The 17950-nt window shown below is 38.9% G+C and overlaps 1 protein-coding gene across 1 annotated transcript in view; it reads right to left on the minus strand.

Annotated features, from left to right (window-relative positions):
- LOC114642592 (immunoglobulin superfamily member 1-like) overlaps positions 1-17950 on the minus strand; it is a 253600-nt gene that overhangs the window by 39437 nt on the left and 196213 nt on the right. Inside the window, exons 10-12 of the mRNA XM_051919754.1 lie at positions 12754-12837; positions 12347-12382; positions 3173-3445 (exon numbers count right to left, since the gene is read on the minus strand). Coding sequence (XP_051775714.1) covers positions 3173-3445; positions 12347-12382; positions 12754-12837 — 393 coding nt within the window. The remainder of the gene's footprint in view (positions 1-3172; positions 3446-12346; positions 12383-12753; positions 12838-17950) is intronic.

Below are 17950 nucleotides of genomic sequence, written 5' to 3' on the forward strand. Positions count from 1 at the left end.
GCCTTCGAGCCTGCTCTCGCTCACTCTAACGTACCGGCTTTCTCTCTCTCCTCACTCGCTCACACACTGCACAGGGGAGAAACGCCCGCAGCACGACTCCACCTGGAAACCATTTCAGCCACACTTCCACACCCCTCGCTACGCTGTGAGTGCGATGATTATTTATTTAAAAATGGCCTTTTGAAGGGGAGCTGCGGACCCGCTATACCACAGGATCACCTGTGACATTGCCTTCACATTGTTTTCCTTTTATTTCTGATCCCGTCAAGCAGATCAGACACCCAGGCAAACAACACTGAATAATCAATACCTGCAATTACTTTGCCCGCCCCAACTCCTCACCTGAGTCGGTTTCATCTGTGTTCAGCAGTGTTTCCCAAACTCGGTCCTGGTGAACCCCTGTGGCTGCAGGGTTTTGTTCCAACCAGATTCCTAATCATTAAAGCCGGTGAAACTCATCCGGGATAAGTCGGTTTCTCAAACGCAGCCGTGTAGCTGGATGTAATAATCTGAGATGAATGCGCACCCCCGCGCTGAGTGAAAAGCTAATGTATATTGAGTCTAGAAAACATGATCAGCAAGTCTTTGATAGGCTGCAACAAAATGATGAAAGAACGGGTGCATTTTTTTCACACAAGCTGGGTGGGTGGCTGTTAGTTAGTTAATTAGTTACTCGAAGGATTTCAAGATTTAATATGCACAAGCGGTAACACTGCAAAAGCAGCCCAAACCAGAAAAGACGGCTGGCAAAAAGTGGCCGACAAATTAAACGCGTGTGCATTGTTCTTACTGAAAGCAGCGTTATGGATTTTGCAAATGTTAATTTTTTTCCCTCTGCTTAAAAAACATAAAAAAAGCGGCGTGATTATGCGGCGTACACTACGCCGCGGGTTGGTATGCAGCGTGTTAAACAGTTTGTTTGTCACAGATAATTTGCCTTTTACTTTTACACGAAGACAATTTCCTGTTAGATTGGCCTTTGCGATAACAATTAATAAGGCACAGGGCCAAACTTTCAAAAAGATATGCATGTATCTGCCAACACCTGTTTTCAGTCAAGACAGTTGTATGTTGCTCTCTCCAGAGTTCCATCTTTTCATTCACTTACTGGTATGCCTGCAGGAACACGTGCAGCGAGCAAGCGATACACACACACACACCTACAGGCACGCGCGTGAGAGAGAGAGAGCGCTGGACACATAAGAATAATAATACTTTATTACATTGATATACCGGTGTTTTCAGTATTCAAAGCGCTATCCACACAGGGAGGAACCGGGAAGCAAACCCAAAATCTTCCACAGTCTCCTTACTGCAAAGCAGCAACACTACCACTGCGCTACAAGGCAGTTAAAGAAAGCACCGGGCTCGATTTTGTTTTCACTTCTGTTTACAGCGATCGAGTCGTAGCGTGCATTATTGAAATGTTACTTTTCATGGTGGCTTATTACATTACGGATGATTCACATGTTCATTTTTTTCCCTGTGCTTAAAAGACATTAAAAAAGTGTTTCTCAACTGTGACTCCAGAACAACTCAGTACGCAAGCTATATTAAGTGTCACCAACGAAGAATCGCTACACCTTAATGAACAAGTGCTGAAACTTATCCCTACCGACGAAGTAACTTTCACCAGCGTGGCCTCCATCGTCACAGACGATCCCGCTTTCAGTCACGGACAATTATATGTTGCTCTCTCCAGAGGTCCATCTTTTCATTCACTCACAGTGGTATCCTCAAACCCACCCCATTTGGACAACTGTGTCGTTCAGGAAGTGTTCACCCATCAATACATAATTATGCGGCGTAGCGGGTTGGCTAGTATGTTAGGAAAGAGTAAGAACATTAAGAGGTGACATGACTGAAGTGTTTAAAATTAGGCTGTGAAGTGGTATGGCGGATGTTACTTTAAAATGTGCTCTTCAAGAAGAACACAGGAGATAAAAGCTGGTTAGGGGTAAATTTCATGCAAATATTACAAAACATTTATTTAATAGAGAACTACAACAATATTGAGTATATGGCAAAGACGTGTAGAGGGCATAGCACTTTGGCATCCTTGAAATTGTAACTTGATGATATTTTAGAAAATCTAGGTGAATATAAATTAGTAAGCTGTGTTGGAATGAGTGACCTTTTCACCTCTGAATGTTTTTAATGTTTTATTTTCAAGAAGTTAAATAATAATAATAAAATGAATCCTGTATATTTTTCCATTTCAAATACAGTTAAGTATTTCAAATACAATTAAGTGCCACAGGCAAGTTCATTTGTGATAATTCAAACAGATGGAAGGTCATGCTGAGTGTACACAGGTGTAGACAGTGAAGAAAAGGCGAAACCAGTAGTTCTGTTAGATAGATAGATAGATAGATAGATAGATAGATAGATAGATAGATAGATAGATAGATAGATAGATAGATAGATAGATAGATAGATAGATAGATAGATAGATAGATAGATAGATAGATAGATAGATAGATAGATAGATATTTTATTTGTTACTAAGGGTAAATTAAAACTTTTCAGAATTTCAATAAAATATAAATGTTACAACAAACAACCCACACCACAAACACTCATAAAAACTCCTTCCTTGGATAATAAAAGAACTCCTATTGACAAAAACAGGCCTGTAGGTGGTAGTACAATGTGGTCAGACCTAATAATAATAATACTAATAATAATAATAGTAAATTATATTTCTCTTGTGTCTTTCACATGCTCAAGAGTTGTACCACAGGTTAACATTTAAAGGCATTAACGTTTGACTGCAGCAGGTCCAGATCATTGTGTTCACAAAAGAAATGTGCCGTTAGAAGTTCATTCTTTCACTGGCTGAAGTCACCAACATTCAGAATGAAGATAGTCAGTTAGATAATAAAATAATCCAAATTACAGCCAATTTAAAATGCATAACAGAACTGCTTAGTTATCAAGCTCTAAGGAAAAAGCTTTTAAAAAAATAGTCCACAAAGCTTCACCAACTAAGATGTTATCATGTGAGCCCATCCAGAAGGAGGCTGAGACCCTCTGGTACTTTTAGTACAGGACTTAATTTTTTGGGAGCCTTACTATAAAATAACAGTAAACTGTTGTGTTTGGGTAATTTGACCTCTAAAAAACAGAAAACAAGAATTAAAATCGAGTTACATCAGAGAAAGTCTCTTACCTGATACTTCTAACCACACATATTCACTGTATTTTGAGTAAACTTCTCCTTTTCCAGCTCGACACCGGTACTGCCCACGTTGTGAATGAGTCACAGAGCTGAAGGTCAAGGTGCTCTCTGTGTGTACTTTATAAAAGTATTGGTATGTTGATTCCCTTTTGTAGATCTCATATGTCCACCCAACAGCATTTCCATCGAGCTGACAGTGCAGGCTGACCTCGTCGCCTTCATATATTCGTCCATCTGACTTCAGTTGAAGTTTGGCTCTGCGTTCTGAAAATGAAGATGATACAAGATGAGAGTACATGGAGGAACACAAGGCAACAAAAATGTCTCATTGCCTGTTTCTCTTCATCTATTCCTATTATAAATTATAAAAGCCGGCATTACTTTATTAAACTCTAACTAGTACAAGGTCACCACCCCCCAACCTGTGAGTGCAAAGCCTGAACAGAAAATTGGGCAAAAAGGATCAGGACTGGAATTCAAATGATTCTGCTTCTGGTCCTACAGGGTGGATTTTATTTACCTCAAAGGTGTACTGTGAGGTTTACTGACAGTCCCACTGTGACATAAGAAGCCATCATGTGTACTACAACATAGTCAAGAAGAAGAAGGCCCAGTCCAAACTCCACATGGTTTCAGGTGTGCTTGGACCCATTTCTCCACATAACTGCCTGGGCAGGTGTCACTCCCACAATGTGTTATAGAGGTCCGCTCAGTGTGGTCAATGCTAACTGAACTTCTACCTCAATGGATTTATTGAGCTGTGAGCCTCAGATCTGAACTGCTTCTGTGTCCAGCACCACTTTAAATGTTGTGGTAACCATTCTGGTTGGTGACTCCATCTCTCTCATGATTATGTCCAGGCTTGAATAAACAGGAATTAAACGTGAACGACAGTATTAGAAATAGAAAGACAATATAAAATTAAATCTTTCTGTGTGGCTTGTAGGATAATCTTCACATTTTATCTGTCACCTTCACAATCACACTAAAGCAGAAACACTGCACCTGCTAAACAATCTGGACTACAAGTAATGGTAAATGACATCCAGGGAATTTAAGTTTCATAAATGGAAAAACATCTGACAAAAACAAAGTGAAACTGAGCTTCTGATTAACAAAAGATTTCTAATTAATTCATTAATCTGTTGAGGTTTCAGCTTTGCTTGTTTATTTCTTTGCAGTGTCTCCAGTGTGCCTACACAGTTCAAAGAAATGAGTGAGATGTGTGTCACTTTACAGTTGTATTCTGTACAAATCAGTTGTCATATAAATTAATAAAAGAATCCACCGATCCTTCAATAAGGTAAAATTTCTTCTTCTAAAGCCACAGAGTGGCCGTGTGAAGGGAGTCCCTCTGCTCACCCGTCTGTACTCGACAGTCAGTGACTTCTGCTTAATTCTCATCTTTCTGTAGTCACTGACTCACCCAGAACAATCGGCATAACACGATCGGTGTAATGTGAAGGCTGAAGATCATCTTTTTGAACTTTAAATTGGTAATCACAGCTGCTGCACTGAGTCATGTTGACTTTTTCAATCTAATGGATCCCTTGTTTCTGGGCCTAACATTTTCCCAGCCTGTTGCAGAATTCTGTTAGCCTGTGTTCATCTTGGACTCTCCTAGTAGCTTTATTTCCTCCCACTGCCCACCTCTGATCAAGGAGCAAAACGTCTATTTACTCTTGAAACAAAACAGAGCAGTGTAGAAAAGTAGTTGGCGGTAATGTTGTCACACCTGATACCCTGCAGCACTGTGCTGCCCATCTAGCCTCAGTGTTTACTGATCTGTCTGTTAAGTGAGTGGACCAGTTTATGGTCCCCATCTCGTTTAATTCATCTACTATTGTTCTTGTTAGCAAAAAAAGGACAAAATAACCTGACTTGCCAATTATAGATCTGTTGCACTTATGTATTTAAACATGACGATATTTGAAATTTTCATCCTCTCTTATCTGAAATCTATCACAGACCCACGCCTGGAAAGCCAACATGTCAGTAGAGGTTGCTGTCACTGTGGGTCTCTGCTATATTTTACATCATCTGGATTGCACAGGCCACATCTGGAAGGATTATTTACAGCTCGGCATCTAATACAATAATATCTGAAAAACATAATTTCCAACTTTGTTAACCTAATATTGTCCTGTCTGTTTGTTCATGGATCTCTAACTTCTTGACACACAATGAACAGTATGTGCAGATGGACCTACAATTTCAGATTCTCTCACCGCAAATACCAGAGCTCATGGGGGCTGAACCTCTAGAGACCCATCACTCCGTTTATTTAAGTTTACTGGTAACACAAAAATCATTGGTCTCATCAATAAAACCAAAGTGCAGGTAATATATACAGGAGTGAAATGAAACATGTAGTGTCATCATGTACAAAAGTATCTTCAGCTAAATACAGTTAAACTGTGAACATGATCTTTGAATTTCATTAAAAAAAAGCTCCCTCCACTTTCTCATCTGGACATAAAGAAGACTACAGTAAATTTGGTGAAGACATTTAAGTTTCTGAGAACTCTGATATTCAACACTCAGACCAAGAAATCACAACAAAAAATGCATTTCCTCCACCCGTTGAATAAAACGTCATGTCACCCAGTTATCACTGATCAGTTTTACAAAAGCACAGTCAAGATCATCCTCATATCCTCAATCACTGTCTGGTTTGGCACAGCGTCTGCTCACGTATCATCTTCAGTGCAGAGAAAGTCATTAGCTGCCATCTTTTGTTCCTTGAAATTCTTCACAACTCCATAGTGAAGAAGTGAGCAGAAAAACAGCTGCTGATCTACCCATCTTGGTCACCACCTCTGATATAAACTGTCACCTAATAAACACTACTAGCCCCTCAGACCAAAAAGCCCCCCTCACCTAAACAGCTATTACCTCGATGTGTTACATTACTGACCGAGTGCCTGCTTGATAAGGACGCATGCGGCCTCACGTAACACAGTAATGATAATAAAGAGCACAACATCCTAACCTCATCTTCATCTGATTTAATCACCTGCTGTCTGCACTGTGTGCTTTAGATTGTTATCCATCCATGCATCCATTTTCCAACCCGCTGAATCCGAACACAGGGTCACGGGGGTCTGCTGGAGCCAATCCCAGCCAACACAGGGCACAAGGCAGGGAACCAATCCCGGGCAGGGTGCCAACCCACCGCAGGACACACACAAACACACCCACACACCAAGCACACACTAGGGCCAATTTAGAATCACCAATCCACCTAATCTGCATGTCTTTGGACTGTGGGAGGAAACCAGAGCGCCCGGAGGAAACCCACGCAGACACGGGGAGAACATGCAAACTCCACGCAAGGTGGACCCGGGAAGTGAACCCGGGTCTCCTAACTGCGAGGCAGCAGCGCTACCACTGCGCCACCGTGCCGCCGTTAGATTGTTATACTAAATGGTAACATTTACTGAATTGTGTTGTATTTATGTGACAGGAAGTTATTTTGAAATGTTAGCATCTCTATCTTTAAACCAAAAACAACAAAAAAATGGAGCGGATTCAGGTAAAATATGTGTTACTTCTCAGCTAGGGTTCCTCCTGTAGCTGGGGTTCAAAGTCTTGTTTCATGTTCTTTTTCTTCTTTGTTGAGCCATTTAATGATGTTAATGTTTCTTTTGTTAAATATCTCCTGCATTTTCTTTGCCTGTGTTACGTTTAATGTGTTTTATGGGTGGTCCCTCATGAGATTTAGCCACATGCCCCACCAGGAACTGCCCTCTACCCTATAAATCAGGAGTGTCATCCTCAGTGGTTCATTTCAAATGTATGAGGGGGTGACGAGTTCTTCATCTTTGTCTTTCTAATGTGCTTTTTGATTCACTGGATTTGTTTGACTTCATGCTCTGTTTGTGATGTCATCATTGGTTACTGTAATGGGACTCAGTTGTACTGGATTGCCATTTTGTTTTACACAAATCCTATTGGTTTTAGGGCTTCATGGAGGCTTCATTGTTACTGAGGTGCATTCTTGTGATATTAAACTTTTATTTTATAAAGATTCTACAATGTGTTCGTTTTGTGTCTAGCTGGGATTTTTGATAGGATTAGTGGACATTTTGGAAGTACAGTTTGAGACTTAAGTGCTTTTGAGACTCCCAGTTCATAACATAATGAACTGCCATAAAAAACAGGATGAGGTGAGCATATATGAAGCTAACATTCAGTGCCCGTTAGAGCAGTAAGTTCAGAAAGTCAAAAGCAGATGGCAGCTTTCAACTCCACCACAGCCAAACCATGAAACATCGCCGCTACTGCCATTACCACAGCAATAGCACCTGCCTGCGCCAGATACATATGTCCAGTCAACGTAAATGTCAAGTCCCCTATTAAGGAGTGCTTTGAGCCACCTATTCCAGTTTATTTTGCCAATTCATTCGATTTACCAATTCAGAAATATGCAGTTTCATGTACTGAATATACAGTAATGAGGAAAATTTTTTGCCCCTGTTAAAAATCCCATCCATGTAACTATTCAGAATATTGTGGAGATTGCTGAGAACCATACAGAAATTGCTGTAGTGCCGCCAAACATCATGGCGAGTACATCATTGTCAATGTCCATAGGGGGCGAGTTTTGGGATTTGCATGAATTGAGACTCCAAGTCACAACAATATGGTTTTAAAGGGATCAGTCATGAGAACGCTACTCTTTTTAAATGATGTAAATCATCTTGATCAGAAATTTCAAAATACACAATATAAGAAAGACTTAGGAGTGTAGAGAACTGACTGAGAAGGCCAAGAGGATGATGAGTAAGAAACCTCAGCTGAAGTTTGGGTCCCCGCTCTGAAAATGAAAATGATACTAGATGAGAGTAAGAGCCATTTGTTAGTTATTTAGGTTATGTTAAATTGTATTTTCTTAGTTATGTTAAATTGTTTGCCTATATATTAATGCATAGTCTATGGGAGATTCTATTATAACCCAAACAAGCTAAACTGATATTGAATATTCTAATTATTTCCTGTCCCTGTGCCTACAGATTAGTCCCAGTTTATGATCTGCCTTGCAATTGGTAAGGCATGGAGAGCAAACAGTTTGAAACTGTACTGAACATACTGTATGTAGTTACAGAAGGTCCTGAATGTCTTATGTGAACCCATTGAGAAATAACACAACTAACATGAGAAAGCTAAGACTGTAGAAGAAATCTTTTTTTTTCTTTTTCATTTACTCTTCATGTGTAATAACTTTTTTTCTGAACTTTTGTTATTAGTTCCTTTTTAAATTTTCACCAAACTTTTAAAATGAACTTTTTTGGACTGATTAATTTCTGCTATTACACATTTGACTTCTGCTGGATTCTAACTTGTCAAATCAGTAGCTGCTCAATTTTAGGAACCTGTAAAAGATGGAGTTACAATAAGAGTACAGGAGCCTCTGAGGGAAAAACATGAGGGATCAACAATATCTCACTGCCTCCTTCTCTCAATCTACTGCTATTATAAATTATAAAGGCCACCATTACTTTATTAAACTCTAATCAGACAAAAAGTAACCACCGTCCAACCCTGTGAATCTAAAGCCTGAACTGAAGATGGGGCAACATGGGTCAGGATTTGAAATCCAAATGGTTCTGCTTCTGGTCCTACACTGAGGATTTTATTTATCTCAAAGGTATACTGCTGGGTTTTCTGCCACACAGTCCCACTGTAACATGAGAAGCCATCATGAGTCCCACAACACAGCCAAGAAGAAGCAGGTCCAGTCCAAATTCCACCGGAGTTTCAGGTGTGCTTGTGGCCATTCATTTATATGTCTGCCTGTTTAGGTGTCACTCCTACAATGTGTTACAGATGTCTGCCTAGAGTATTCAGTGGCTTTGTGGACACATTCCTTTTGTAAAATCTCAGTGCTAAATGAAATTCTATCTCAATGGATTTATTCAGCTGTGAGCCTCATATGCTGAGCTGCTTTGTGTCTATCACTGTGATGAATGTTGTGTTCAACCTGCTGGTCTGTTACTCCAGTTCTGTCAAATTTTCAAAACAGGAATTACACATGCAAGACGGTATTAGAATTATAAAGGTAATATAATAAATTCTTTTTCTGTGGTTTGTAGGACAATCTTCACATTTTTCTTTTAACTCAGAAAGACACTAAAGCAGAAACACTTGACCTGCTAAATAAAGTACAGTGGAACCTCGGTTCACGAATGTCTCGGTACACGTACAAATCGGTTTACGACCAAAAACTTCGCCAAACTTTTGCCTCGGTTCACGACCACACACTCGGTATACGAAGAAGCCAGTTTACCTTTCGATTTATGTGTGCCGATGATTTCTGCATGTGTTGCATTGTTCTCGGTCAGATGTGCGTACTTTCGCTGTGAACTCTTTGTGCTCTGTTTCATTTCCCTTCCAGTTCGTACGCACCGATTACTGTATTTAAGCACGTGTTCAGCCTCTCCCTGTTCATTGTTCTCAGTCAGACATGCGTGCTTTACCTGTGAACCTGTAACCTCCTCTCCACCCAGTTCCTCCTCACTTCATGCCAGAACTCGACTCATGCAAGGTTAGTTTCCTTGGTGGTTTATGGATAGTTTTTGTATTACGGATTTTTCAAATGTTCATTTTTCGGTTCGTAGCGTGAATTGTTGCAATGTTACTTTTCTTGGTTGTTTATTAAGTTATGAATTTGTTCAAATGTTCCTTTTTTTCCCCCGGTGCTTAAAACTCATTAAAAAAAAGTGTTTATACAGCGATCGGGTTGTAAGGCTATAGCGCGAACTCTTGCAATGTTACTTTCTTGGTTGGTTCTTAAATAAAGTTTGGATTTGTTCAAATGTTACTTTTTTTCCCCTGTGCTTAAAACTCATTAAAAAAAAGTGTTTCTACAGCGATCGGGTCGTAAGGCTATAGCGCGAACTCTTGCAATGTTAGTTTTCTCTGTTGTTCAAGGTTTTATCAGTGTTATTCAATGTTTTTACATTTAGTTTACTATTACGATGTGCATTCTATGGTGTAATCAACTATATTTATGCTTAAAAATCTTTAAAAATATATATTTACATACAGCTCGTATGGTCTGGAACAGATTAATTATATTTACATACAATCCTATGGGGGAAATTGCTTCAGTTCACAACCAAATCGGTTTACGACCAGAGTTTTGGAACAAATTATGGTCGTGAACCGAGATTCCACTGTACAGTACAATTAAAACTGAATGGAATTTAGAGAACCTGAAATTTGTAAAAATTTGAAATTGAGCTTCTGTTTTTTGAGAACAGGTTTTTTTTTAATAAAATCAAAGGAAAATCAATATGACAGAACAAGAAGCAACCAATATATTAATTAAACCCCGATTGCACCTCCCACCCACCCCCTACCCCATCATATGCCCTTTACCACACCACCAAGAACTGCAGTTGTGCCAATCAGAAACACCACCACACATAACCAAGACTGCGACTGCATCAACAGTCTCTGCTCATTAAAGATTTCAGTTTTGAGACAACAGATCCCTGGAGTTGCTCGATACGCCATTAATTTATTATGCAGACCACTACAAAAAATCAAAATATAAAACTTTGTTGTTCGTAATCATCAGATCTGGTGCTGTCTATCTAGAATAAAGGAGTTGTTTAGCAACTATTGTGTCCAAACTTAAGAATAAAATGCTGGTGCACAAAGATGCCTTTAAGGTCTAAGAGTATAAGAATACTGTATGTTGCAAGGGGGAAATAAGAACTAATAGTTCTGAAGAAAGAGAACACGAGATTTGAGACCAGTAAACTAAAAGCAATACATGTGAATGAATGTCTCTGAGATATTTTATGGGCAAAAGTGACAGAGGGTATCTGAATTTACCCAGTTCAGAGGGGATCTGGAAAGTTGATGGTTGTAGTTTCCTAAATTAAAGTTTTATGTTTTTGAAAATACCACCTTAGCAAAGGAAGAAGACAATGTGAAATACTGAATCTACTGCAAGTGAATCAAGCGACAGATAATCGAGGTTTTGCTGTACCATTTATTACTGTCCTTTTGATGTTCATCACAGGTTTCAATTGGTGTGATTTGTGACCTTCTAATTAATCCCTGTCATGTGACCAAAAGACCATAATCAGCAATTTGACTTTGTGTCTGTTATCTGTTATGAAAACAAAAAAGATAGAAGTTGCTTTGATTAGATGGTTTCCCTAAGGTAATTTTTTGAACAGGGGTCCTTGGTTTATTTTTAAAAACAATTATTTTTGTTTAAAAATTCATAGGAGGTTTTAATCTTTTTTTTTTAGGTTACAATCACTTGGAAGGACAGATGGAATGGATTAACCAGGATTATTAAAGATGCACAGTCAATGTTTTCCAAACTAACTAGACAGAACTCTCACAATTTGATAATTATGCTATGAATGTGTGGTTTCATTCAGCAATAAATGTCTAAATTTAAATCATTCAAACCACACCCCATTGGTGGACATGCCTTCAGTCTCATGGTCAACATCCTGGGAAATGCAATGAACACATTTGGAGTTTCTGAAACAATGTACTCTGCAACTGTTGTAGAACAGTAAAGAAGAAATGTGTTTGAATTTAGAGATGTGATGGTGTCCTGAGTACCAATAAGGTCATAGACAACGTGAGGAGGAAATCATATGGCTTCATAAACTGTGCAGGAGCCAAAGGACAGCTGAGGAGTGATGAGTGTGACACTTTTCACTAGGGAATGGAAGACATGCTATCTTACTCACTCCATCCCAGCTACTTCTAAATCTAAAAATGCCTCTTTGTTTTTTGTTTTCAAGAAGAAACAAATATGTTTTCAGCCTTTTTATATATGAGATGGTGTTTCTTGTGCATCTGAATAGCAGTAAATAACATGGCCTTGCAACAAATAACCACAGTATGGGCTAATGTCATCATCAATTTAAAATTACACGAGTGACACGCTATAAAGAAAATAAGCAAACAGGAAACAAAGTCTAAAAACAGAATAAACGACACCAATGTATCAGAAAATGTGATAAAGTGAAGACAGAGGCCGACTTTTGACTTGAGTACTCATAAAGTTAAAGAGTAAAGAATATGTGAAGATAAAAGAAAGATGTAAAATGACCACTGAAGAACCGAGGAGAAGAACGTGAGACCCTGAGTGTGTGTCAGTGTAAACTGGTAAACACAGCCTCTTACCTTCAAACTGGGCTGACGACATCACAGCAGTCAGGCCTGAAAACAAAGAATCAGAAAAAGACGAGTGAGAAAGACAGAAAAGAAGAGATCTGCTTGATGCTCCATGTATCAGTCTGACTCTACTGCAGCTTCAGATGAGAGAGGAATACGTTTGTGTTGGGGTCGACACCAGTCCTCCACTGTTACAGCTAACTGACGCCATGGAGTTTCACTACTGTTTCTTTACTTCAGCATATTCCTCTTTTTCTAGAATGTACTACATGCTGTCCTTAATTTCTACAGCACTAAATCTTTCTGACATTTTTTTTTTATTGATAAATCCATTTAAATAAAATACAAACTTCCAGTATCTGACACTGGTATTAAAAGAGTTCTATTGAAAACATAAAACTGTGACCCATACTTACAAACCAGGAGGCAAAATTCGGAGGTTTGCATGCTGCACTTGTCTTCAAACCAAAGTGAATACTGCGGATATAAAAATTTAATAACTTCAGCATTTCAGTTTTTAAGTTTACAGGAAATGACCACTGGTGACATGAGTCGGCTGTGAATGTGCTACAAATAAACTGCCTCACTCTGTACTTCTTCTTTACAGGGTTATAAAATACATTCAAAGATGGAACACTGGGTAGTGCTGCTGCCTCCAAGCTGTAGACAACATAATTCAAATCCCACTCAGATTTTCTCTGCACATGCCTGTCCTTTATCGTCCTTGTGTGTGTGTGTGTGTGTGTGTGTGTCTTTTAGGTTAATAGATGACTTTAAATTGGTTCAAGCAGAGTGAATGTGTGTAAGTGTGCCCTGTGATTGACTGGCATCCTGTCCAGGGTAAGGTCCTTCACAACAATAAAATCAAGTGCTCTGTCTGTGCATCTGTGGCACATGAAAAACTGACTTTTAAAACTTATAAAATCAAAAATATCAAGAGACTCCAATAAGGGGTGATGATTCCAGCATTCTTTGCAAGAGTAATAAAATATCTTCAGTTTCCTGTTTCTTCTTTCTTTTATTTCAGTGTAAACTCTTCCTGCAGAATAACAAGAAGCGGCATTGCCAGTAATGACAGAAGTAAGCAGCTCCATTTTTAGAAATCGCAATCTAGTGACTTGTTTGCATGTTTGACTGTGTGATGCCTCGGTGCTCACAGCTATTGGGGGCCTTCCATTTTCCAGGACATCAATAGTTCTGGACTGAGATGGACCAAGACGAGTGAGCAGACTTTAAAATGAAAGGAATAGCAGTTTATTTAAACAAGGTGACATAAAAGTGTGCAAAAGTGCAGTCAATTCATAATTCCATAAGTAAAGCCAATACAATTGTGCTTTAAACACCAATTAGTGTCCTTGGGGTGCAAAAAATAAGAAATTATATCCAATAAATGAAGTGTAAATCACTAAGGTGTGAAGTAAAACCCTTTACATTCTTTTCAAACACGTAGTTCTCGTCCGGACAATGACAGACTCCACGACACAGCCTGCTGCACCCCAGTCCGCCACGCAGACCCAAACTGCCTCGGCCATCAGTTCCTGCAGCTCCTAGGGCGATGACGCTGAGTGTCGCTTCTTTTACCTTCTGCTTGTTCCTACACTGAAGAACTTTTTATTTTCTTTATATCAACGACCTGTTGTCACTTTTCAGTGAACAGGCTGACAGGTCAGGAATATCTCAGTCAAGCTTCAGGTCTGTAATGCCTGCTATGCTGTAAGACGTTAACCGGCTGACAAGGTTTTCGGTGTGGGTGTACTTATACAGTATAACTCATAATGTGTTTTTGCTAATAAAAAAAATCGGGTGTGGTCTCCCCTCGACTTTCTTGTATAGTCAGATATGGGGATGGATATTTGAGGAGTAAACCGCAAGACAATGTATATATTTTTATATTATGTACATTAAAGAACCACCAACAACAAATCAAGTCAAATTAATAATATATTGAACAATTATTATAAAAGTAAAGGTGAATAAATCGGACTCTGCAGCTGCATGAATAAAAGGTAAAGTACCACTTCTGTTTAACGGAAACAGACCAAAAGTTGATAGAAATCTACATTTTGTACCTAATACTTGTATGTAAAACTTGGTTCACCTAACTGAAAGCGTACTCAAGTTATCGTGTTTACATGCGCACACACACACACACACACCCACGCACACACACACCCATGCACACACACACACACACACACACACACATAGACATAATTCCAAAAATGGTATTTTCAGACTCAGGGAGGTCTAAAACGTTGAGATTCATCAAAATCTTGACATCGAATCTTTGGACGACTGAAATACTTTCCCTATACATCGTATACGAGAAAGTAAAAAGTAAATTATCAGTAGTGTCCGGTGTTCCTAAGATAATCAAAGTGCTTTACTGTACTCATATTGCAATAAGGACACCTGATAAGAATGAAGTTTCTTTTGTTAATGGTGAGCAGTGACATTACATTAACACACAAGTCACCTGTGATGCCAAGATGAGACTGACAAACGTTGTAGCTCTGGATTAACCTGTGATTCATTTATTCTGAGACAAAGTTGCTGACATAATGGTGCTGTATGTGGTGGTTGGCTTATTGGTGAGGTAACTGGCTGAGCTCTAATATCGCCCATACTGTTCATAGTGATAGCAAACGTGTCATTATGTGCCACTCAGATGCCAGTGCCTTACACCTTTTTAATACATTTTGCCGTTAGAAGGGGCTTGAGCGGCATTGAAAGTTGGCATATTTTAATCATTTTAGTCATTAAAAGGTGTAATTTTGCTTCACCTGTGGTGGGCTGGCACCCTGCCTGGGATTGGTTCCTGCCTTGTGCCCTGTGCTGGCTGGAATTGGCTCCAGCAGACCCCCGTGACCCTGTGTTAGGATATAGCGGGTTTGAAAATAGATGGATGGATGGATTTTGCTTGACATGTCATTGCAACCACAGCCATTACAAACACAATTCTTTCTCCCCTAAGATCCCCTGAATCTAACTCTTAACTATTTTGCACTGAAGAAGTGATCCATTATCAAATATAAAATGTCACCTAGTGTATTTGTTTTCTGAGACAATGATATACTCCACTGATGAGTAACCAGTAAGTTAAAGAGCTGAGTTGTAATCTGAAGACTAAACCACACCGAGTGTACCCTGTGATGGACTAGCAGGCCATCGAGGTTTGTCGTCAACTTTGTGCACAATTCAGCCACAACACCGACAGCATCTTTAAAACCAAAACACAGACAGTCAGAAGGAGCACAAAAATAAATAAAAAAGTGAAAGGGTTTAGGAAATATCTGGGAATGTGTTCAAAACCTCTTGCAGAACCCACCAAGCAGTATATTTAAATGTAAGCCTTTTATTATTATTGTATTGTTGTCTTTATTCAAGGCAACTTACACAATCAAGACAAGTTAAAACTCTTTAAAGAGGTGGCTGGTGGTTTTGTATGGCAGTGAAGTTTTAAAAACTAATTAAAATTTGTTTTAAAAGGTCTAACTCGCTAACTAAAGTATTGTGTATTATTTAGCAATAAGTGTGTTGCAATGGACTTCTTGTTTTTTATTATCTTTAAATCTGCTTATTTTCATTCTGATATCAGCCTATTTTATTTTTTGTGGTAATTAATTTAGTGAGAATTGAAGCAAAATGAGACCTCTTTTATTGGCTAACTAAAAAGATTACAATATGCAAGCTATCCTGAAGGATTCGCCTGAGTTGCCTTGAAAGCTTGCATATTGTAATCTTTTTAGTTAGCCAATAAAAGGTCTCATTTTGCTTCAATTCTCACTGCGGGTAAGGAATTGAAATTCTTCAGTATCTTTTATTGATTGTTTTCAAGTTTTGAGTTAGTTGTTTCATTCTGACGTCTTTTTCCCCTCCAGTATTAATTTTCCAATAAGCGCTGCCATTTTCTTGTGCTTTGGACATAATTTGCTGCATTGTGACCCCTAGAAGGGGCAACATGTGACATCACACTGGTAATGATACAGCGGTCAGCGTCTCACATCCCGTGTCATCTAAATCTTCAGATATTCTACAAGACTTCTGCAGTGTAAGATTTGCGGGTGTCACTTTTCTGGCTGTTACCTTTGGCAATCTAAGAGTGAGACGTTTGTGTTATGTTTGGGGTTCTGCTGTTTCAGAACATTTGAGGACTTCCTAGTTTGACCTCTTCCTGTATTTTTGACTTTGAGTTTTGTTCTTGTCCATCTCTTGCTCTGCTTGAGTCACTTTACTATCTGCCTTCTTCCTATCAGCAGTACGGAGTGACACCACTATATGAAAATTTTGTTTAATAACTTTTGGAAATACCTTTGTTTAATTAATTTTTAATGGTGGGTAATTTGTGTGGCAGCAGCAGTCAGACTTCAGGTCAAGACATATTTATGGTTTAACAGTTATTACAACTGTACCGTACTGTATTGGATTTAATTTAATCCAATGTAACAATTCTTCTAACATTAACTATAAAGCAATATGAGGCTTCACTTTAACTTACATGTTGCTTTAAAAGAAAGATCAACAGACTGTGTGTTTTAAAAGAGCTGCAGAACATTTGGCCTGTAGTTGCTGTCACACTTCACTGCTCCTTCATTCCTCAGCTCTTTTCACTGACAGTCCAGGAAGCTCGACTTCACACCCATTTTCACTGCTGGTTGTGCTGAGTTTGTCCCTTCTGTCCATATTTGGTGTTTCTTTTACAATCAGTTCTCGTTTCTCCTCATCACAAAGATGTGCACAACTGACTGAGTGGCTGCTCTGTATGTGTGAGTTTGGGCATTTCCATCCGTATGTGTAAAAGTAGAAATCTTTATATCGGATATCCAGATTTAGTCTGTTTCAACTTATATTGTGATTGGCTGAGAAATAAGGCAGTTAGTATCTTTTACTAAATGGATATTTTTATAAGATCCCTGGAAAGCTCTAAAATACGAGTATTCTGAGGGGAGCTAAGAGACAGTCAGCGTGACGGTCTGTGACGTCTGTGTATGACACATCTCATTCCTGAAGTTTTTTTACCTGTCAGTCCTCCATTACAATTTCTATACAACATAAGGAACACTGCAGGTTATTTAATCTTTTTTTATAAAAGAACACCTGATCTGGCAAATGTCTTCTCATTGTTGCCACAGACTGGTAAGCTAATCAAACAGGCCATGGAAAACTTTCAGCTTTCTGCCTCCTGTGCAGACTAACTAGCAATAAAACCTTCAGCTATGCTACAGTTTTGTAATCTAAGTAACTAACACACTTATTGAAAATCTTATAATAAATGGGTTGACCTAAATTTATCAAATTAAGACATTTTTAAAACAAAAGCAAAGTCAAAATAAATGCTGGTGAATGGATCTTAAAAGGAAACAGTTAGATAGATAGTGTCACACACGTGCACATGGAAGGCAGCTAAAGGGCCTGAGAAATGGTAGTTCAATGCCAGACCAGTGGGTGGCAAGGTACACAGACTTTCTCTCTCAATTCTCTGCAGACCATCTACGGGAAATCCCCCACACTTTTGACGCCAACAATGATGTCACTTCCTTTTCCGGTGCCAATGATGATGTCACTTCCAGGACCGGCTCCAGGGTGACATATAACATCATGACAAATTTACCC

The sequence above is a fragment of the Erpetoichthys calabaricus genome, chromosome 16 (genome assembly GCF_900747795.2).
Source record: "Erpetoichthys calabaricus chromosome 16, fErpCal1.3, whole genome shotgun sequence".
Lineage (NCBI taxonomy): Eukaryota > Metazoa > Chordata > Cladistia > Polypteriformes > Polypteridae > Erpetoichthys > Erpetoichthys calabaricus.